Source organism: Balaenoptera ricei, chromosome 11 (genome assembly GCF_028023285.1).
Source record: "Balaenoptera ricei isolate mBalRic1 chromosome 11, mBalRic1.hap2, whole genome shotgun sequence".
NCBI lineage: Eukaryota > Metazoa > Chordata > Mammalia > Artiodactyla > Balaenopteridae > Balaenoptera > Balaenoptera ricei.
The window spans coordinates 32397670-32420275 of record NC_082649.1 but is presented as its reverse complement, the minus strand read 5'-3'; the positions used below and the strand labels follow the sequence as shown (position 1 = coordinate 32420275).

General features: G+C 52.5%; 2 protein-coding genes across 4 annotated transcripts in view; one reads left to right on the top strand and one right to left on the bottom strand.

Moving 5' to 3' along the window:
- The window catches only part of RSPH9 (radial spoke head component 9), a 13866-nt gene extending 7256 nt beyond the window's left edge, over window positions 1-6610 (top strand). Inside the window, exon 5 of one of the 2 annotated variants that reach the window (XM_059938605.1) lies at window positions 6404-6610. In XM_059938605.1, coding sequence (XP_059794588.1) covers window positions 6404-6564 — 161 coding nt within the window. In that variant the 3' untranslated portion in view covers window positions 6565-6610. Of the gene's footprint in view, window positions 1-5566 lie in introns of both variants that reach the window. The other variant, XM_059938606.1, reaches the window with a different exon arrangement.
- Window positions 6169-22606, bottom strand: MRPS18A (mitochondrial ribosomal protein S18A). 2 transcript variants are annotated; one of them, XM_059938607.1, is made up of 6 exons: window positions 22484-22606; window positions 15645-15676; window positions 13097-13204; window positions 10545-10668; window positions 10247-10316; window positions 6169-7471 (listed from the first exon to the last, which is right to left on the bottom strand). In XM_059938607.1, the coding sequence occupies exons 1-6, from the start codon at window positions 22593-22595 to the stop codon at window positions 7327-7329; spliced, it is 591 nt and encodes a 196-aa protein (XP_059794590.1). In that variant the 5' UTR covers window positions 22596-22606; the 3' UTR covers window positions 6169-7326. The 2 variants fall into 2 exon arrangements, with proteins under 2 accessions (XP_059794590.1, XP_059794591.1); XM_059938608.1 differs by lacking the exon at window positions 15645-15676.

Below are 22606 nucleotides of genomic sequence, written 5' to 3'. Positions count from 1 at the left end.
TCCACAGACAGGAAGTCTCTCAGTGTTTCTTTTGATTTTCATACCAATCTTGAATGGAGGCAAATTGGGAATCTCCCCTGACCCAAAACATCTCTGAAAACACCCCTGAAAATACTAGCCATCCATACATCTCAGTGGTTAGTTTCAGGGTTAGATCCAGTGCTTAGCACACAGCTGGTGCTCAGTGAGTGGGTGCTGACCGACCTGCTGAGGCCACCTGCTAAGGAAATGAGTTCCATACATTTGCCTCCTGTTATGTGGTTGTACTTTTTAATCATAAAACATACAACTTCAGAGGCCTCCTTTTTTTAAAAAATATTTATTTATTTATTTGGCTGTGTTGGGTCTTCATTGCTGCGTGTGGTCTTTCTCTAGTTGCGGTGAGCGGGGGCTACTCTCCGTTGCGGTGCGTGGGCTTGTCATTGCGGTGGCTTCTCTTGTTGCGGAGCACAGGCTCTAGGTGCGTGGGCTTCAGTAGTTGTGGCTCGTGGGCTCTAGAGCGCAGGCTCAGTAGTTGTGGTGCACGAGTTTAGTTGCTCCCTGGCATGTGGGATCTTCCCGGACCAGGGATCGAACCCTTGTCCCCTGCATTGGTAGATGGATTCTTAACCACTGTGCCACCAGGGAGGTCTCCAGAGGCCTTCTTGTGCTTCAGGTCCCACCTGGCCCAGGCACACAGCCAGCAGTTGGTGGAGTCACAGAGACCCCATTTCCTTCCTGGGGTCCACCAGTAGAGACGAGCATGTCCTTGGAAGATGCTCTTGCTTGGATGCTGCAGCCCAGGACAGGTGCCAGGCTCCGGCATTCGGGGGCCAGACCCAAGGCACTGACTCAGCACCCCTGCTTCTTTCCCTCCCCATGCTTGGTGTTCTGAGAACTGGAGGGAATCTGTTGTTGATGATGGCAAAGATAATGATACTAGTAACTACTCATAAAAGCAATGACACTGCTTATTGTGTGCCAGACATTGTACTGTCCTTCCCATGCCTTATCTCATTTTAATCTTCACAGCTGACCTATGAGGTAGATACTATTATTATCCCCATTTTACAGATGAAGAAACAGAGGCTCAGAGAGTTAAACCCAAGGACATAGTGTTAGAGCGTTAGACTCCAAGGCTCTGGCCTTAACTGTGGTGTCAAGTAGATGGTGTTTCATTTTAAGTGGACATTGGGAATGGCAGGACAATAGTCACTCCCACCACTAAGGGGAAACGCTTCTGAGGAGCAATGAGCAACCCAGTCGGGCTGGAACTCAGGGTAGGGGTGGGACGGCAGTAGTCGTTAAAGGAAAGGGCTCTGGAACCAGAAAGCCTGCGTTGGAATCCTGAATCTGCCTCATACTAGCTGGGTGACCTCAGGCAAGTCCCTCAATTTCCTTGTGCCTCAATTTGTAAAAGGGGAATAATACTTCCTACCTCATTGGGCTGTTATGAGAATTAAATGAGTTAACACATATACAAAACATTTATAATAGTGCTTAACACATTAAGGACTCAAGTAAAAATTAATAATTATTACTGATCTTGTTGTCGGTAGCAAAAAGGCCTTAGAGGTGGGTCGGGCAGGCCTAGGGGGGCCTAGGAGGCCAAGGGGTAGGAGGCGTAGACCAAGGCAGTAGGAGCTGCTGGTGGCTCGTGAGCAGGTCTGTGATAACAAGGCAGTGGTGCATGGATGGATGGAAAGGGGCAAGCCAGGGATCTGGAGGCTGTTTCATGGCTACTGCAGTGCCCCAGGGGCTGGGCTGTGGGTCCCAGGTGGGTAAGGACTGCCAGCAAAGAGTGGCTACTCTGGCCTCCAACACATGGGGGCTCCAGAGTCAACCCTCCTTGAGCATAGAAAAGGGGGTCCTGGACCTCTGGGGGAGATGAAGAAGGTTTATTGGGGATGGGCATTTCTTAACCACCAGACATACTTCCCAGACTCCCATTACCTCCTCCAATTCTTTGCTCCCTGCCTGGCAAGGCTGGAGGGGGCTGCACATCCCTGGTTGATAAAGGGAGCCAGGAACACTGTGGTGGTGGGACCTGGCGCCATGGGCTGAATGGTGGACAGAGAAAAGTCCTCTTAGAGCCCCTAATCTGGGGGCAGCAGCCCCTCCTCCCTGATTCAGTGTGTGGCTGGAAAGCTCTGTCCGGTGCTGACTTCTCAGCCTTCTCACACGCAGCAGGATACTCCAGGGCCAGCGGATGAGGCACTCCCTCCATAGCGCTGGGTGACTGGGGGTGCTAACACAAGAGCGCCTCCTCCTCCTTGAGCCTAGACTTCTTGCCCTAATGGTGGGCCTTAGGGCTGAAGCGTGATTCGACACCCAGTCCACCCCCGCACGTTGCTTTGTCCGTAGTCCTGGAGCCTTAGGGGCTGAGGGCTCCTGACATCTCCTGTGTGTGTGGGCCTGAGGGGAGGGATGCTCCTGGCCTGACCTTGGGAAACTCCACAGCTTCCGGGCCTCCAGCTCCCTTCCTCCCAGAGCCAACACCAGAAAGCCTCCAGGAAGTCGGGCCCAGCTTTTTCTCATGATGTCTTGATGGGAGCCATGGTGTGGGGGTGAAAGTGTGGATGGTCGGGGGAGAGCAGACACTGACTTTGCTCCCAGACTCCCTTCCTTATCTGCCAGTGAAAGAGCAAAAGGAGCTGCTGGGAGGCTGCCCCATCAGGCAGACAGCAGCCAGAATGGCTGGGCTGCTAAGTGAGGCCAAAATCCCGAGGAAGAGTTCCCTGGGACACCAGCACTGGCCGGAGGGGTGGAATTTGGGAGCCGTTTTCTGCCCAGGTAGGATCAGTTTCCTTTCTGGGTCTGAGGCAATTGCTCAGGGGAACTTCATGTCATCTGTGAGCAGGTATGGCTTAGATTGGCCCTGCCTGGGGCCACTAATGCCCTCCTGAACTGTGCCTTGGGGTCTGCGGAGTTTTGTGGGAGTAGGGCTTTGGGAGCGAAACCATCCTCCTGGTGGACACAGGGCAACAGCTAAGAGTTCTCTGAGCTTGGGCTCTCGCCAGGTGAGACATGAAGCACCAGGTCAGGACACCAGATTTCTAGGCAGTACTCTTGCCATTCAATGCTCCTTAATCTTCCACTCTATCAGCAAATAATAGCCACTGAGCAGCTACTATGTCCCAGGCACCAGAGATGCCGCTGGGAACAGGACACCATCTTTGCCTCACAGAGGTTTGGGAAGATCAAATGAAACAGAAAAGTAAAATAGAAAGGTGCCTCACAAGTGAAATCATAGGTGTCCTGGGAAGCAGAGCGAGCTGGGTAGAGGGCAGAGCGCCTCTCCTTGCTCCACTCTGGGCCGGAGCTGACAGATCTCAGGAACTGCTCAGCACAGGGCCGCAGAGGCTCCAGCACAATGCCCAGTTCAGGCAGCAGAGGGCAGCAAGGGGCCTGCTTCCCTGGAAAGCCGCGGGGGACCAGGGGGACAGCATCGAAGAGGGGTGGGGAACACGGTGTCCGGGATCAGCCTTCTCTTGGGGGGTGTGCAGGTGGCACCTCCCTTCCAGCCCTGTGGAAGCCTGGGTGACAGGTGCTCTGTCTTCTGGACCAGGGGGCCTGGCCTTGCTCATCAATAAGACCAGGAACTCTTCCGCCTCGTTCCCCACCCCGCCCCCACCCCCTTCCCAGGCGCTGTGGCCCTGGTGTGGTGGGAGTGGCTGCTCTGAGAAGGGGCCCATGGCCATTTCTGTGTGTGTGACAAGTTGTGTGGTGCTGGTCTGAGGACCGGTTTAAGCCATCTGCTGCCCCTGGACAGCCCTGAACCCCAGCCTGGTCCACTCTACTCCTCAAACTTAAATCTCAGAGCTTTGCTGCCTTCCTTCCTGGCGGGCAGGAGAATATAACCATGATAAGCCTACCCCAGCCTGAGGTTTCCACACTGGCAAGGCGGGTGAGGCCCTGCAACTTCCTGCTGATGCAGGAGGGCCCATTCCTGATTTACCAGCTTATATCCCTCCCACCACACCCTCAAAGAAGAGCGCTTGTGGAGAAGAGTGGTTGCCAGGGGACCGGAGGGGAGGTCTGGGGAGACCTGGGAGAGACCAGGGGCTGAGAACAGAAACACCAGGGCTGCAGGAGGCTGCTTTCCCCAGAGCCCCACAGGTGGTGGCTGGCTAGGCCCAGCCTTTCCAGCAGTTGCAGTGAGAAAAGTGGGTGAAGGTGACAGCAAGCGCCTGGCTTCCCAGGTAGACGCTACGTGACTCCTGGCACGTTGAGAGTGTGTTTCCTGGGCGACAAGCTGCGCCAGGGACAAGGAAAGGACAGGAGTGTGACAGGAATGCAAGGGAGGGAGGAGGTAGTGTCATTGGCTGGCCGGCCACTTCACATGCCGCTCCTGTCCTTGGCCTGCACCCTGGGCCTGCTCGGCACCGGCCCCCAACCTGGTGGCAGCACTGTATTTCTCTAGCATCCCTGTCAGTTTCTCCTTGCTCTTGGGTGGGGTGGGGAGAGCCCCTGCTGATGAGCCTGGGCCCCCCGGTGGCCAAACCCTAGGTGGGCAGGCTGGTGCCAGGGGAGGCCAGGACCCAGCCCTTGCCCAGGGTGTGCCAAGGTGCCAGCGACAGGGAACTGCTGATAGTGGTCTGGGCCGGGGGACTCCAGGATTCCAGTTCTCCAGGGCAGCATCTGGCTGCAAGCTGCCCTCCCCAGGTGGGCAGAGCCTGACCTTTTTCAGTTCAAGGGGGATGTGTGGCCGTGGGCTCCAAGGGCGGGGAGGGACACACCAGACGATGCTCTGGGAACTGGCAGGGGTAGAGGGCAGAGCGCTATCTTCTGGGGGGGCCTGTGCTTCTGGCCAGACGCTGAATGCAGTGCATTGGGAACACTTTGTTCTGTCACACCCCCTCTCCTGTTACCCATAGGCCATCTGTTTTCTGCAATGAGTGACTGGGAAAGCAACAGGCTAAGGCCTCTAGAACTCTGCGGGCAGGTCTATGAGGTGGAGATACGCAGAGGAAAGCTGCGAGCTAGGGGAAATACTCTCCACTTCTCTGACCAGGAAAGATACTGCCCCCATCCCAACCTAGGCAGTGCCCTACCCAGAGCTCTGGGAACCCAGGAACACCCTTCTTTCTTCTTAATGCTGTCTGGCCAGCACTGAGTGGGCCTGGGGGAGTGGGGTCGAGCCCACACTGTGCCTTCTGCTTCATCATCTCATGCATGGGTGGTGGCACTTGGTGCAGGCTACTGCACAGTGCTGAGGTGGCCTCCAGGTGGCCTCTCCCTAAGCAGCCCAAGGCCAGCTGACCTACACACACCCCAAAAACTCTGGCTTTGACCTGGGCAGGTGCTGGCACCCTGAGTAGGGCTAGCTGCCATCAGAGCCAGGGGTGCCTGGTGGTCAGGTCGCTTGGATTCAGGGTGGCCCCTGGAGGGTGGGACCTGAGCTCCGAGGCTGCTGGGTGTGGAGTGACCATGGTGGGCTGTGGCTGGAGGGGGCCTGCGGGCAGAGGGGCAGTGGAAGCTGGGCAGCCAGGCTGGCCTGGCAGCTGATGAAGGCCTAGGCGCAGTTCTCAGCGCATCACTGGCTGGTCCAGCACCAAAACCTTCAAAGCATTTGCCTTTCTGGCAGGGCCTGGAGCAGAGCTGCGGCTGGGCCGGGAGAGGCCTCAGTGCGCAGGGGAATAGAAGTTCCAGATCTGCATCCAGAGGCGATTTTCCCAGGCTCCTTCCTCCCACACAGCGGCTCCCTCCCTCGGTTCTGGAGCTGGATCAGGCCCTTCCCGCCAAGTCCTCACGGCTGCACAGCTCAGCCCCAGGCTGGGCTGCTCCCGTCTGGGGAGCAAAAACCAGGGCAGAACCCAGGACAGACAAAGGCTTAATAGTTGCAGCTCAAGTACCCTCCCGCCAAGGATGGCTCCCAGTCTACCGGCTGCCAGAAAGGGCTACTGAGCTGGGAGGCCTGAAACGGCCCCACTTCTATGTGAGCCTGGTCAGGTCTCATCCATCTCAGAGCAGAGGCTTCTAGCCTGGGGAAGAGAGAGCAAATGGCACACAGCGGTGAAGCGCACCAGGACTGAAGGCCACCAGTGAGCACCCCTAGTGCAGGGTGAGAGGGAGCCTGGGGCCTCCCCTAGCCCAGCCCCAGCTCCCCTCTGCCTGTGCACTGTGGATTCAGCTTCCTCCCCCACGCAACCTTTCACTAGACTTGCTGACAAGAACAAAACGGACTGCTTTGAGTTTTACCTCTTTTCATTTCCTTTGCCCTCCCTCTGGAAGTGGTTTTAATGAGCAGTGAAATGGCTCAAAGGCAATCAGGAGGAGTAAAGTGCCGGGATAATTAAACTGTCTTCCCTTTTCCCACTGGACCTTAATGCTCGGGCCTGGCGGCCCCGAGCCTGGGGCCTCTGCATACCCGGCAGGGCTCTGCCTCCACAGTGCCCAGGCCTTGCCTCCTGCTCCTCCTCAGGGTCCTGGAGCATCCAGACGGAGAGAGGCAATACCCTGGTGGTGCTGCGCAGCCTGCTCTGGCCAGGCCTCACCTTCTACCACGCTCCTCGCACCAAGAACTATGGCTACATCTACGTGGGCACTGGCGAGAAGAACATCGACCTGCCGTTCATGCTGTAGGAGGGCCGCCTGGGGAGTCTGGAGAGTCTAAACAGTATTTTCATAATGTCCAGTGAATTTGGTCTGTTTGTTCTGTGCTGCTGCCTCCCCTCATCTCCACCTCCATGTGGCGTCCAGGCTGAGGAGAGGCCCAGCTCAAATAGAGCAAGTGGCAGAGGGTTGGAATGTGCTAACGAGAGAGAATGGTGGGAGGAAATGGCGGGGGGGAGAAGGTGACAGCCAGGAGCCCTCTGAGGAGGGCAGCTTCTTGGACTCAGATGAGAGCTGCACATGGGCCGGGCAGCCTAACTTACCTCCTCCTTGCAGCCCCCCTGACCGAAAAGCTAACAGCTGTCAATAGAGAGGAAGGGAACCTGTTTGGCCCGTGAACTCCCCTGTTGCATTCACGTGGCCCATCACAAGAGATCAGTGACTCAATGCTCAGTAACTGGCCGGAAACGGGCCGAGCCCCCTGTACTTCCCAAGCAGTGGGCGCACACCCAGTGGATGGGTACAAGCCTGGTTTATAACATTCCTGTGGGCAAAGCTCCTGTCCACCAGCAATGAGCCCAGGCCAGTCACGAGACCACAGCAGCTGCCTGGGGACTCGACTGCCCCACCTGCACCCAGAGCCCAGCTCTGTGGCGGGGCAGGCCCAGGGCACTGGTGTTGGACCTGCTAGCCCTCGTGCCATCCACATTGGAGGAGCCGGGCCACCCTGGTGGGATGGGGCTGGAGTGCAGGATGAGCTCAAGGCCGGCTCTCGGGAGGCCCTGCTCTCAGTCAGTGATACAGCACCAGAGGCCTGCCCGCGTAGGAGATGTTGTCCTTCAGGAGGGGGGACCCCACGGCCATGCGCACCTTGTTCCAGCGGTGGCCTTTGTTGTAGATGGGCTTGACGGAGCGGGGAGACCAGCGGGTCAGGTACCTGTGGAGCGAGGACGAGAGGCGGCTGTGGGACCGTGGGCATGCCCTCCTCGGGCCCAAGCCGCGCTTGGCCAACCGAACCCTTTCACCAGTTTTCCTTTCTTGAGAAGGGGCTTTTCCTGGGAGCAGCTGCTGAGTATGCTGTAAACAGATGGGCTGGGCTCCTGCTGCCGCAGGTGTGTGTGGCCAGGGGTCAGGCAGCACAAGGCCACACGCTTCCTTGATCTTTGTGAGTCGTCAGTGTTTGTATTTGCTGGGGGAGGAGGTGGAGGAAGAGGCTGCTTAGAGAGCAGATCATCCCTCTGTGGCCCAGTCACGGGGAGAGGAGAGGCTGATGTAAGGGCCTGGAGGAATCCTTCCCTCTCCCCCACTTGGCTCACTCTGCCACTCCAGCCTTCAGGGAACAAGCCTAGGCAGCCATAACTGGTGGAGGATCCCTGCCCCTCACCCAACCGATGATGGGGGCCAGGAAGGTTCTTGTAAGTAGGAGGGGGGGGTGGGGAAAGATGGCTGCCACCCATAGTCCTTTTGCCTCCTTTGGGGATGGCAGCAGGGCGCTGATAGTTCCCGGAAAAGTGGCTCATGCCGGCTGGGACTGGGGTTTACTCCGTCCAGAACGAAACTTGGCTCCTGTCCAGAGAGGCCCACCCTTCGTCCTGAAAGCTCAGCCATGGCAAAGGCCAGGATCCTCCCCTGCTTCCACACTAGGTTAGGGCTCAACCCAGCCGCCTCTAGAGACCCTCAAATGAGAGTTTTTAATTAAAAAAATTAATAACCATGGCTGAAAATTTTTAGCTAAGAGTGAAAAAATGACTGCCGATTTATACATTTCAACTGAGCTCCCCTGGACCTCTGTCTTCTGCTCTGAGCTTTGAGAGGAAGTAAAAGCTGTGGGTGGTATTGGCCTCCATGCCACGTGCGAGGTGGGCTGGCAGGAGAGGGCTTCCCCATGTCCACTGTGGCTGTCAGTGCCCCAGCAGGGAGGCCTCTGTGCAGTGGGCTGGCCCCAGGGATGCCTTTGGTGGTGCTGGGACCTGGCAGGCCCCTGTGCTGGCATTTCCCAGGCTTCAGAAGGGTGGGTGAAGAGGTGGGGTGTGGGAGCAGCCTCCCCCAAAGGGGTGCTCCTTGGGTTTGAAGACCCCAGATCCCGAGGCTCACCAGGCTCTCCATAGTTGCTGCCCTAAAGGCCCCCTGCCCCTCCCACCCTGGAGAGACCCCAGGGAAGCTGGGATTCAGCTGGCCCTGGGCCTGATGCTTGTGCCACAAGGAGCAGCCAGCTGGCAGGGGAGGGGGCTGAGGGCCTCTGGACGGCTCTCTGGGAACACTCCAGCTCTAAGAAGAACCAAGGCTCCTTCCTCCTACCTCTCCTGAAGGAGCGGGGAAGGAGGACGCATGGCTCCCCGGGGCCCGGCACAGCCTGGGCCGGTGCGTGGCAGCTCAAGGACCTCTGGATGGAATCATAAAGTCCCTTGTAAGGAATCAGCCTCCCATGTAGCCAGGACTCCCTCTCCTCCCCAGGGTGGCCTTTGCAACCCAAGAGCCCCCACGCATCATCAATCCTGTGTCACGTTAAAAGACACCGGATATATGGGAGGGAGCCTGGCTTTGCTTCAAAGGCCTGAGGGCAGGATGGATTGTGTCCTTAGGCCTGCTGCTGTCTCTTAACGAGTCAGGGTAGGGGTGGGCTCAACCCCCAAAAGGTCCACAGCACATTTGGGAAAGACAGGAAGAGGTTAATATGTCCCGTTCCTCCGGGGCTGCTGGCAGATGGCCCAGCTAGCAGTGTGGGAGGTGCAGGTGGAGATGGGCAAGGGGCCAGGGTGTTGGCGAGGTGTCAGTGAAGACCCAGCTCTGGCCCTGCACCCCCAGCCCAGCAATCCATGGCTAGTATCTGCCTGGCCTCTCATCCTCCATGCCTGGGTTCTGTTGGGGATCAGCCTAGGAGATTTGCTGAGGGTGGGGTATCTTGCTTTGCTTTAACCACAGAGTGCAATTCCAGTGGCAGCGGGACAGGCTGAAGGCAGGGGGGCTGTTGATACGATACGGGAGAACAAGAAGAAATACCAACATCGATTTTACAGACCTGGATCTACTCTCAACAAGGGGGTATTATAGTTCTAGGAGTATGTAAGTGTGGTAACGTCAGAGACAGCTGTTTAAGTGTTAGACAGGAATCTATTTCTACACCAGAGGGGGCCACCCTGCTTAGGCTGAAAGGCAGACTGACTGATTCTAGGATTTAGGGGACTTCCTCTCCTCCTCTATAAAACCTCAGGACCTCATGGGATGCCATGTGCAGCTGTGCAGGTTGTTAACTGCACAACTCTAGGGAGCACCATTCACAATCTAGTCTACCTGGATGCTGCCTTAAAGTTTTGCAGTGTACTATTTGCGCAGCTATGTACAGTGGCCCTGCCCCAGAGAGCCTTCCCATTTCTATTTCTAAGGCCTCATTTTGCCCTTTAATAACCCCAGTGCTATTACTGAAAGTTTGCAGAAGTGCTCTGACATTCCCATAGCAACCCAGTATGATGTCATAAACAGAAGATTAGCACATTCTAATGCCCAACAAACGACCTTCTTACCCCTGTGCTAAGTGCCCTACTGGGGAGGGACAAGGAAAGAGGCTGAGGCCGGCAGGGGAGGGTAACAGAGGCGTGCACAGTGGTCAGACTGATGGGGTGGGTGCTTAGGCTGGAAGGGATGGAACGCTCCAGCTTTCCTGAACTGTGGGACGAGCTCCAGGAGAGAGCCTCCCCAGCCCAGGTTTGCTTACCTGTTGAGTCGGGGTTTGCTCTTTGGAACAAATCCTTCGGGAAGCTTAGGCCTGTGATTTGGGAGCAGACCTGAGTGGAGCGAAAAGCATTTAAGGGGATGGTCTCTGCAGCTCCCTGTGCAGCTCTTGGGGGCTGGAGGGAAAGCCCAAGGGGGTGGGAGGTTGGCACTGCGGGGTGAGTATAATGAAGCCTCTGGATACCCATTGCGCTTTCAGGAGGGGTTGGAACATGGGGCAGCTGGAGGGTGGAAATGGTGCCCACAGCCTTCTGCCCCTCTTAGCCCAAGGTGCCCTCTACCTGCTCGGTGGGCCATCTTCACACACTCCTCAATCTTGCGGTGCTCTTCCTGGCACAGGCCTGTGACCCTTCGGGGCAGCATGCCTCCGTGTGGCCGGAGGAACTGACTGAGCAGCAGAACGTCCTAGTGGAAACGGAGAACAGGAGATGAGGGTCCTCCGGACGGGCGCCTGCTGCTGGGGAGCCAGGGCCGAGTGGCCTCCAGGGGAGGCCGCTGTACCCTGGCACTGCAAGAGGCTGAGGCTCCCCCGGAACAGACCTGAGGCCACTCCCTCCCCACAGAGCTTTACACACGAGCCTGCTATCTCCACCCTAACAAAGGTTCAATCCCAACTTAGCAAGATTTCCCGACCCCATTACCAACCCCAAAAGTCCTCAGCTCCTCCATGAGATAGTCTTCTGATAGACCAGGTTAGAGAACAGGAACTCTTCAAGAAGGTTAACAAGCTTTCATGCACCCACGGTATCTTTCCTGGTGATGAAAGGTGTGTTCTCCTCCTTGGGTGAGGTAGGGGGTATGTCATGTACTTCTGCACAACAGGGAAAACCCGTACCATTTCCGCCCCCAGAGTCTACATGCCACAGTCCAGAAGACCCACAGAGAGCCCCTTGACCTTGTGCCATGCCCTCTGAAGCACCAGGCAGCAAGAAGCTGAGGAGGATGGGGCCAGGTTGCGAGGTTAAATCCCACATCTTCTAAGCCCCCTGTGACCAGATGTAAATGGATTCTTGGGCTTCCTTTGAACCATCAGACTGCTTTGGATGAGTCAAGGAGAGAGTCAAGAATTAAGAATCAGAATCAAGAGAGACCACGTCCCCTCCCAACTCTCACAGGATGGCTGAGAGGGTTAAAGAAAAGTCACCCACCCGACCCGGAGGGGCCTGGCATGCCTGTCTCCATGGTCCTGGTCCTCAAACTGACTCGCTGCCCTGGCAGGTGCCTCGCTGTATAACGGCAGGTTTGTTTTAATCACTGGACAGCTTCTGGGGGACCCAGGCCCCCAACTGCCACCCCTGTAATCTCCAGAATCTGATGAAAAGAACTTGGATTGGGTTATCCAGGGATAATACACTGGTCTCACAGCCCCAGTGCCCCCACTGCAGGCTGCCAAGAAGGCTGACAGCTTTGTGCAGCTCAAAGTGGCGGTGCCCTGAGCGGAAAGGGGTAAAAGGAAAACAACTTCTTCAGCCTTTACCTTGGAGGGGACTGGATTTCTTCTGCTTGATAAACAGAGCCAAGTCCATTTCTTGGAAATGGCTCGTAGGAAGAGTGCCCCATGGTGATCAGGCAGGTGTGGGGTTCACCTCTCTATCCACAGCCGGGATTCTAAGTATGGCCAGGACCCCACTAACTTCCATGTCACAAGAAGCTGAGAGCACTGCCCTGTGGCCTGCAAGTTCCCTGTCACTCCAGGTGGCCATCAGCGGAAGGGCCAGGACAGGTCAAAAGAATACCCCCACCCCCACCCCGGGGTGGCCTGAAGCCAAGGCTCCCAGCCCAGGAGATTAGTTGGGTCATTCTCTTCAGATCCCGTGGACATGTGGCCTCTCCTGCTCTGACCACCTGACCGGGATCTCTGCCCTTAGTCATCCCATTCCACACAGGGGCATAGGGACAACCTGCAGGTCAAACTGGCCCAGAGTCCGAATCACCTGAAACCTAAAAACAGGGTTGCTTAATGTCACCAATAGAACGCTGAAGGACAAGTATGGATTTCTCCAGGGCTGCGTCCTTTCCCCCAGGGCCGCCCCATCTCTAGACACGATATAGAGGAGTAGCGGGGATCGTAGGCTCTGCCTGCGTTTTGTAGCCCCAGAGTGTGCATCCCAGCTCTGATACTTACTAGCTGCGTGATCTGAGGCAAGTTCTTAACTTGTTCATTAACAAGTTCATGCCTCAAATTTCCTCATCTGTAAAACAAGGATGAAAATAGTACCTACTTCACAGGGATATTGTGAAAACTAAGTGAATTATGCCCCGTAGGTGCTTACACACAGAGCAGCACCCCATGCAGCTCACCTATTGTTGTTCACTCTTATCATCTCTCTGTGAAACAATAGCTCTAGAAGAGCTACAGCAAACAGGGGTCTCTGTAGCTCCAATATGGAAAGAGAATGATGTATCCCCAGATCACAGTGAGGACTCTTCCGAGATGCCCTCATTATAAAAGGAGGAAAGCCAAACTCAGATTCTGATTCCACCCCCCTGGGAACACAGCCCTAGGAGACCAGGCTCCAGGGCCCTGGTGGTCTGAATCGACCGCAACCAGACCATGAACTAAGTCAGTGACTCTCCACCCTCGCTGCACACTAGAATCACCTGGGGAGCTTTAAAAAATAATGATGGCTGGGCTCCACCCCAGGCCAACAGAATCATCTGGAGGTGGAGCCTGAGCATTTTTTAAACTCCCCTGTGATTCTCACGTGCAGCCATGGTTGAGAGCCGCGGGACAAAATGCTCCTGTCTTGGTGGTTCCATGAGATGCTGCTTAAGCCCACGGGGAACACGAGCTCCAAGACGCGCAGACATGTGTGTCTGTGCCCAGACTCACCTCGTAGGTATACTTGTATTTCAGGTTCCAGCGGCAGATGGGGCACTGGCCAGAGGGGTTGGGAGGATTTGGACTTTCCTTGGGAGTCCCTGTGATTCGGCCTTCAATCTAGGAGGCAGAGAAAGAGAGCCTGTGAGGGAGAGGGCTGTGCAGAGCCTCTGATCCTCAAACAACCTCCCGAGTGGTAGGAGTGCTGGTGAGACTTCATCTCTGGGGGCCTCACGCGAGTAGCTAACGGGTCCCTCCACCTGAATTGTGGTGCTGATTCCATAGTTGCTGGACAGTGGACCTTGGGGTGGCCACAGAGATGGGTTTGATGGTCTGCAAGGGTAGTAGAAACTGAACTTAATGCTGGTGGCAAGAGGGAGGGGTTTGCTGTATCAGCTGAACGCTACCTTTCCTTCCTCAAAAAGACAAAAACTCCAGACCATTATGCTTCCCTCTCTCTCCTTTGGGAAAAAGTAATAAATGCACATGGTAAAAAGTTTCAAACTGTGCAGGGATGTGGAGTCCAAAGGAAGTCTCCCTCCCATCCTGCATGTCCTTCTCAGAGGAAACTGCAGTTTCCAGTTTTATCTGACAGAGGTAAGTCTATGCCAGTGGTTCTCAACCAGGCAGGGTTGCCTAAAAACAGGGTCCAGGGGACACTGGACAATGTCTGAGACATTTCTGATCATCCCCACGGGGGGATGGAGTGCTACTGGCCTCTAGCAGGAAAGGTGCTAACCACCCTACATGCACAGGACAGCCCTCACTCACAACACAGAACCAGCCAGTCTAAAACGCCAGCAGTGCCAGGCTGAGAAAGCCGGTCTAGGCCTATACAAGCAGACCACCGTGTGCACTCCCCTCCTCCCCCCTCTCTCTAAAAACACAGAGGGGAGGATACATTCCCCTGCCCTCCTCCTCTTATCTCTCTGGATGCCACCTTTCAAACCGTGCTGAGGCCACGTGTGAAGTGACCTCCTCCATGGCTGCTGTATCCTGTGACACAGCCTTGGAATTACTAAGCTCAATAAACCAATGATCTGGGCATCAGCTCCAGTTGCAAGAAGGGGAGTTTAGAAAGCCTTGCTGATTGAGGCCACGGATTGTGTGAGGTTGGGACAGGTCTGAGAGACTCTGGGAGGGAAGCAACACTGTCTCCCAGGGAAGAACTGGCAGAAGGCAAAGGGGGCCAGAAGCAAGGCTTGGCCGTGCAGGGTGCTGTTACTACCCTTCCGCCAAGGCCACCACAGCTATGCCAGAAAGGGAGAGGTGCGCTAGGGAAAATGTGCAGGTATATGGAAGGACTTGGGAGGGGGTCAAGGTGGGCCTGGTCGGGGAGAGCTAACACTTATTGACTCCCCACTATAGGCCTGGCTCTGTGCTAATAATGGTCCACATGTATCATCTCATTTAACCCCACAACCTAGTGAGGGCAGAATCATGCTCTTATTTTACTGATGAAGGAAGTGAGACCCTGGAGAGTAATACCCAAAGTCAGCCATGGCAGCGCCTCTCCAGGCATGGCTGGGTTACCTCCCCCAAGGGCTCTCATGGGGCCACATACTTCCGTGTTCATTCCACAAATAGCAAATTCACGCCCCACAGGAAAAACACTCTTCACACTCAAAAGCCAGATGTGCTTCTCTCCACCAGCATGGAGTTTAAAGGGTGAACACTTGTTTTGGCTTTAGATAAGGGAACCAAAAAAGGTGCCCTAAGGCAATGGGATCCCCCTAGAAAGAACTGTTTTGAGGCTAAGCAGTGAAAAGGCTGAGGGAGTGTTCTGGGGAAGACCCAAAGAGGGAACCCTAAGGCTTGTCCTGGGGATAAGAAGGCCTTGGGGAGGACTGAGCTTGGCTGGCTACCAAAGGGTTAAATCTCTGGTTGACATGGAAGCTACAGAGGCTTCTGGGAACTCGGTGGAGTGGTTGAGGATTTCTTGGAGGGGTGGAAGGCCATGTGAAAACAACGTTGTCTTTTAGGGATTATAGGATAATCTAGGCCCCATGACTCCCAGAGGAAGGGAGGTGAGATGGGCCCAGTGAGGGAGGAGGGGAGTAGGTGGGTGAAGAACTGTGCTAGCTTTCTCACCAACAGAGAAGACAGGGTGCCAGCTGTGAGCCCAGGGCCCAGAGAGTGTCACCTTCTAACTACATCACTGAAGGAGTAGTAGCTTAGTCATTCTAGGCAGAAAGGAAAGATCCAGGCTCCTCGCCCGGGGTCTACTCTCTCTAGTCTTGTCATTACCTTAGTTTTCCCCTTTGGAAAACTGACTTATCACCCGCCAAAGAACATATCAGCAAATACCTATGCGCTCTTGTCATACAAACGGCCACTTTAATCAAGTAACTGATGCCTTAGTCCAGGCACAGCAACTGTTCCTGATTAACCACACTCTCACACACAGGTTGAAAATAGTAGACTGTGGGATTTATGGTCACAGAGGGAGCAGATCCTGAAGCCAGGAGTCCACTTGGGGCCTCCCACCCTCCCTCAGAGGAGCAGCCAGGCAGCTCCAAGCATTAAAGAGGTTATAAGTGGCCAACTCGACGATACTTACTATAGTTGTCTTCCCTCCTTGGATCTCCACCACTACAGAGATAAAGGGGAAAAACTAGGTCAGCCATTTAATAAGGAACAGTGAGTTTCAAATAACAGCTCACATTCTACACATGCAGAAAAACGGAGCCCTCTCTCTGCACTCTCCCACAGCCCTGACCTGGAAAAGGAAGTGTGCAGGGTTCACCTCCCAGTGCCAAGGCTCTGTGCCCTGGAGGCTGGGTGGGGGCAAGCCCAGATGCCCACGTCATATCATCTGTCTGGGATTAAGGGTCTCCACACTGTTTCTGCCTTTCTAAGCTGAGATTCATCTTGGTTCCATCCAAGGTACTTGGCAAGACCTTGCCCTACTGTGGCTAGCAACAATGGCCTAAGAGTTGAGGGTTGAAGGTGGGGGGTGGGAAGTGGGCAGAAGCCGCTAAAAGACCTTCAAAAATACCCATCGCATATGTTCTTTCATGGGGAGAACCAGACAAATATGGTTCCTGACCTTGACGAGTTTGCAATCTAAGATACAGCACTGAACTAACACTGCTCCAGGGGTCCCACGGTGGATAAGTAATGAGACCAGTTCACTCCTAAAACATCCTGAGAGCCTTGTGTTACAGCTGTACAAGGGCAGCTGTGTGAGTCAAATCCTCTCCTCTCCCTGCAGGGGTGCATTTTGTTATCCACACTGGAGAGGGGTGATGGGAGAGGTGGGAGTGAGGGGCCTGCAGATATGGGGTCCAGGCAGAAGTGCAGAGAGTGCTGCAGTTCCACACTGAGAGGGCCTCCCTCAGCTCTTCGCTGAGGCAGTCAGAAGAGAACCCGAGGGCAAGACAATTAAGTCGCATGCACAGGCACGCAAGCCAGGCTGTACCTATTTCCTCTTACTTAACCAGGATGCAGAAAGACAACTTCAACAATATCCAAAGGAAGAACCAAGCTAATAACCCACATGCCGCAAATATAATCAAATAGAAAGTTCTTGGAGATTCTCCCTTGGTCTCCCAGTTTCTTTAGAGAAAGAAGCCATGGCTTTTAGCATAGGAACTGGCATACTGCAGATGCTCCATAAAGGCTAGGGAGCAAAATATTTCTCATGATGCCCTGCTGACTGCTAACTACTGTCACAGAAAACATGAGTGCACGTCCTAGGCTGCAAACTGTCTCCCCAAATAGTAAAACCATATTTTAACAGTAGCTTGGCTCCCACAATCAGTTCTACGCAGCCCTAGCCAAGGAAAGAAGTAGTACAGATTAGAAAAGAGCCTAAGGTTAACTTTGTGAATCTAATGAAAGTTACGGACCTTGCCCTAGAAACACGTTGGTAGGTGTACACACAATTAGACATGGATTACAGGAAGCTCACAGACCCCTGCAGCTACGCACCTAAATGGTAATACTGGTTTTCCCTCAGGGATGGGAGGAGGTGATTTTCTAAAGTTTCTAAAATAAACATGTACTGCCTTTGCAATAAAAAATAAACAGTAAAAAGAGAGAATGAAAATGTCTAAGAAAAAAAAGTGAGGCGATTCTAACCCACCCGGAGGCCCACAGCAGCATCTGTGATCACTGAGCTCTGTGACTGACACCAAACTGGACACAGATTGCCTGGAATTGTCCCCCGTTTGTTTTCTGGGCACGGCCATTCATAAAGACTCATTACTTCAAACAACCAACCTGAGAGCCGCTCAGCTTCAACTCCACACACACAAAGGAGTAACAACTGCCAGAAAGGCCCCGAGGCTTTCTCCAGAGAACACTGTATACTAATCAATTCAAAGACAAACTAGGTTTCTCTCCCTAAGAGAAAATGCGTCACCGCACAGATCTACTTGCTCCGAACAGAGACCAGCCTAAATGGGATGTGGGTGAGACTCAAACTGGTACTCAGTCTGGTGGCCAGCACAGCTGCAGGGAGATGGTCACTGCACTGCATCAGCCTACAAAAGTAGGGAGGCAGAAGGATGCAGCCCTAGCCCAGCAGGGCTGCCAGGCACCCCGGAAACTTTGCAAATTTGCAAAAACCAAGTTGGAAGACGGACGGAGGGTGACCCAATCTGAGCAACAACAGGTGGGGGGCGAGTTTTTAAGAATCCCGATAGGAAACAAAAGGAGAGACCCACTCCGGTACCACTCGAGTCAGCGTGAGAACAGTGCCCTGAAATGAAGCGGACAAACATGTGCTTCCCCTCTAGGTGGAGGCACTTGGGTCCTAACCATCAAGTAAACAAGTCTAGCAAAACACACATCACTCCCGGCAAAGAACCAAACCGTGAAGTCATCCCACTGGCCCCTGGAAGAGAGATCAAAGCCTGTAGCAAGCTCCACTGTTAATGAGCTCCCCACACAGCAACTCTGAGCCAGTGAATCATCTCACTATAAGTCAGTGGGTAAAACAATAGGCAGATGCTTATCTAATAGAGACAATTTGTCAAATGCGAACGAATGACTGGAGAACTCATACAGGACAGAGATTGATCAGGGCGGTGTCTCAGTGCAGGGGCAGAGGGCCCACCGGAGCCTAAAGGGGCCCTAGGAGATTTCAAGCCTCTGAAAACGGGAGTTAGGAATCAAAATAGTATTGCTTTTCAGCGTGCATACAAAAACATGTCAAAACCAAACAAAACCTGAGATCCATTTGTCCCTGGCCTCCTCTCCATTCAAGAGAAGTGGGGGTGGCTAAGAAAAGCTGGACTAACAAAAAACTGTTAGTCACTAACTGAAAACTTGTTTAGAAAAAGATGGAATTGCTCTTGTGTTCCGAAATATGGCTGTATCAAGTAAACTAAGGAAAGATACGAAGCAGTTTTCTAAACTAGAATTAAGGGCCAAAATCTTCTAAGATAGGCACTTCTCATACACATCAAATAATCTGTGCCACAGGAGGCAACACATTTGCTGAGCACCCGTGGAGTGTACAGCCGGGCTCCACCCACTGTGGAGAGCTCCAGCCTACTAGGAGACACAGTCTTTGCCCTAGAGGAGAAAAGAGAACTAAACCAAGCAAGGGAATCTCACTCTAACAAAGTCCATGCCTCGTAAAGAGGTCCTTTGAGTACTTCAGTAAATACTCACCTAGGATGGAGTCCAAGATAACTGAATTGTAAGTCTAGAGCAAACAGCATCGAGGTGAGATTGCAGTGAACGCAAAAAGACCTCGATGGCCACATAAACACAGACACAGTGAACTGCAGCAGGATAAAGACCCAGCTGTTTAGTAAAGGAGGAAGTGAGGAGAGCGGAATGATGAGGAGTGGAGGGCACTGCTGCAGGAAGTGCCCAGAGACCAAGGTCCTTCTTGGAAAGGATCCATGGAAACCAAGTCCCAAGTAGAGTATGAAGGGACGGAGTAATCGAATGGCAAGGTGGCTAAACGGCAGCCCCAACAATCTTATGTAGGGTCAGGGAGTAGAGCACATGTTTGGGAAGTATGGACATTGACTACTTTTCTCAAACTCCTTCCTTGCTCAAGCTCTGCTCCCTTCTGTTCATCTTTAATTCTGCCACTAAAGTTTTCTGATTCTCTCATCACCTACCCCTTCCTTTTCCCTTGGAACTCTGAGGGAATGTCCCTCTGCACCATCCTTCAAATGAGGAGTCTTACTGCTACATAAAAATCTCCTTCCACTAGCATGTTATTCTGGACTACGTCTTTTTTTTTTTTTTTTAATATTTATTTATTTGGTTGCGCTGGGTCTTAGTTGTGGCAGGCGGGCTCCTTAGTTGCGGCTCGCCGGCTCCTTAGTTGTGTCACGTGGGCTCCTTAGTCGTGGCATGTGAACTCTTGGTTGCGGCATGCATGTGAGATCTAGTTCCCTGACCAGGGATCGAACCCAGGCCCCCTGCACTTGGAACAGTCCTAACCACTGCACCACCAGGGAAGTCCTTGTACTATGTCTTTTGAATTCTTTAAAGGCCCCAATTTGCTCACTCCTCTCTCAAAGCTTTTACCTATAGGGATGACCATCCTGCCAGGCATATCCTTGTCTGAAATGCTAAGTCCTCCAGAAAGCTCCCTTAGGAAAAGATGAAGAAAATTCCCTTCAGCCTTCACTCATTTCAACACACTCTGCTCTGAGGGTCTGATAGATCATTACTGTTAATTCAGATAGTCATATGTGTTTATTTTTCTTGTTTTAAATGCATTCCTTCACAAGGGCTCTAAGAGTGACAAGGCAGGAACGAGGTCTAACCTCTGCTAGGTCTGACAGTGTCAATCATGAACACTAAATGGTCTCCAGCAAGTTAACTGACAAGAGCTTTCAGGGAAGGGAGGGAACCATGGGGAAGCCCTGCTATGGAATACCAAGGTGATGTTACTGGAGGGAAGAGTGCTGGCTGTTCTTCCAACTCTACTACTTACTAGCTGTGTGATATTGGGCAGCTACCCAACACCTCTGGACCGGATTTCCTCATTTGTAAAAATGCCTGTAATATTCACCTTTAAGGATTGTTGAGAAGACTGAATAAGTGTACGTGGAAAACCTAGCACAGTGTTTGCAGCAGGCACTTAGTAAACCACAACTTCCATTTTTTGTCTTCCTTTAGTCTTGCTTCTTCTGTAATTATCTTTTTTGGTTTTGTGTGTCCCTCTGTCAAACTTTAGACCAGGCTTTCTCAACAGCAGCAGGAGCAATATTTCAGGCCAGGTGGTCCTCTGTTGTGGAGGGCTATCCTGTGCACTGGAAGAGGCTTAGCAGCCTCCCTGACTTCTACCCACCACACGCCATGAGCACCAGCTGTGACAACCAAAAATGTCTCTGGACATTGCCAAATGTTCCCTGAGAGACAAAACTGCCCCCAGTTGAGAATCACTGCTTCAGACAGAGAGATTATACAGGCAGGAGGAGTGGTGCTGAGTGCCCATGAACTCTTGACTAAAATTAAGGAAGTACTATCTGATACTCTGAAAAGTAGAATGCTTGAATATTTTCAGCAAGACACCCAGCTTCCTCTCCATGACTTTAAGTTCTATGTGTACAATATTATTTGTGTGTAAAATATACCAGCTGGAACCAGTCAAAATTAGCTCTATGTGTAATTCTTTATGCCTTACACATAATGGATAGAATATCAAGTTTTGGTTTTTTTTCATTTAAAGGCTTTGGAGATAGGTGGTTCTCAAGAAAAATATAGAATATGGTAATGCCTTCATGTAAGATCACATCAATTCAATTATTTAGCCTTTAGGTCTGACAGTAACACAGAGAAGCTACCAAGTATTTATGGCAAGGAAGACTTCAAACACCTATCTCATCATACAGCCCAGCATTTCACAAACTCTCCAACTGAAAAATTCTAACCTCAAATATTCCTTTGTGAAAAAACAAAACTATTCCACTTGCTTATCCTCTGGGGACATAGCAAAAAACTGTTTTCAACTTTTGATTTCATAAAGGATAAGTAAATTGCAGCCGTTAGTGTTTGACACTTGGTAGACGCCCTCAAAAATGTTATGGGCATATGCCTATTTTGCAGCATGGGAACAGATGAAACACCTTATCCAAGACACCTCTTTGTTGTCTTTCTTTATCAATGAATTAGTTTATCTAATGCTAACCAGGCAGTATCTGGATTTTGTTGTTCTTTCTAGCAAATGTTCCATCTTCCCTTCATAGCTAACTTTTTCAAACACACCTGTTCATTTCTTCATGAACTATCTCTCTCATTTCCCCAAACTGGGTTCCTTGTCTGCCATTCTATTGAAATTGCTGTTTGAAAGCTTAAAAAAGAGACCTTTTCTGAGACAAATCCAATGCTCTCTTCATTAGGCTCTTCTTTTTGGACTTTTATGGTCCCCCTGGCAAAAATGATCACTATTTTCCTCTGGATTCTTCTCAGCTTTAGTTAAAGGATATGCTGGTCACTACTACACCAGATCTTAAAAACACACACTCACACACACACAAAACCACTTCACTTCTATTGCACATCACTCATCCTTTCCTGCTTCCAGCAGTGCACAAAGACTATGTCCTGAAAGACCTTTTCACTCTCCGCCACATTCCATCCTTTTATGAGCCTGTTAAAAGACACATCCCCTTCATGAAAACTTCCAATTCGGTTTGCTGTTGCCGGTAACCTAATCTCCCTGTACTTCCGCATGTAAATACCTAATACCTAACGTGCATTTATTGGAGTGTATCATATCATCTTATTAGAACATAACTTCTCAGGAAAAGGGTTATATATTTTTTTCTCTAGAATCCCTTAACAGTTTGAAGTACAGCACTTGGCCTTCAGTAAGCTCTCGGTGCAATACTAGAATCAGGCTGCTTTTCCAGACTTAAGATTAATGAAAAGCAAAACCACCATCCAGCATATGCCTCTGTTTCAACTGTTCAATGGTCTTTCCACCTTAGCTTCCACTTCTCAGACTAGCGGCCCAGGCAGAAAAAGCTGCCATCAGATTACAGCATTTTCAGATGAGAAACTGGAAAGGAAGGCCCAGGGGAGGGTATCCAGATGTCCTTCCCCGATGGAGCAGGAATTCTTTAATGAAGGAGGCGGCGATTCGGCGAATACGGAACGGAGAATTAACGTGCAGACTCTAACCAAAAACTTTCCTGAACCCTGGGACAGGTTTCTCTTCTGCCCCTGCTAAGTAAGTAGGCTTTTCTCTCCGATCTCCATCCCCCCCGTCCCCACGCATGAGGACAATCACGATGGGTGGGAGATCAAAGTAACAGCATCAGGGTCTGGAAGGGAACTGCAAGCACTCCCGGAGCCCAAGAATCTCCGGCGTTTCGGAACCGCGCGAAGGAAAGGGAGGGAGGGGCGCACGGGGGCAGAAAGAAGCAACCTTCGCTTCTCCTCTTCAACCCTGGGAGGCCACCAGGACCCAGGACTCACCTTCCCTGAAACCGCGAGCTGGAGGCCGGGCCCGGCTGGTCGCGGCCTGGCCTGCCAGAAGCCCTCTGAGCAGCCGTCCGCAGCCGGACACCAGCACATTGAGGGCCACCATCTTGAAAACCA

Excerpts from the sequence above, each read along its gene's own strand:
- MRPS18A (XM_059938607.1), bottom strand. The coding sequence starts at position 22,595 with ATGGTGGCCCTCAATGTGCTGGTGTCCGGCTGCGGACGGCTGCTCAGA. Across the intron at positions 10,669-13,096 it reads AATACAAGTATACCTACGAG|GACGTTCTGCTGCTCAGTCA; the intron begins GTGAGTCTGGGC and ends CGTTTCCACTAG. Across the intron at positions 7,472-10,246 it reads AGCAAACCCCGACTCAACAG|GTACCTGACCCGCTGGTCTC; the intron begins GTAAGCAAACCT and ends CTCGCTCCACAG.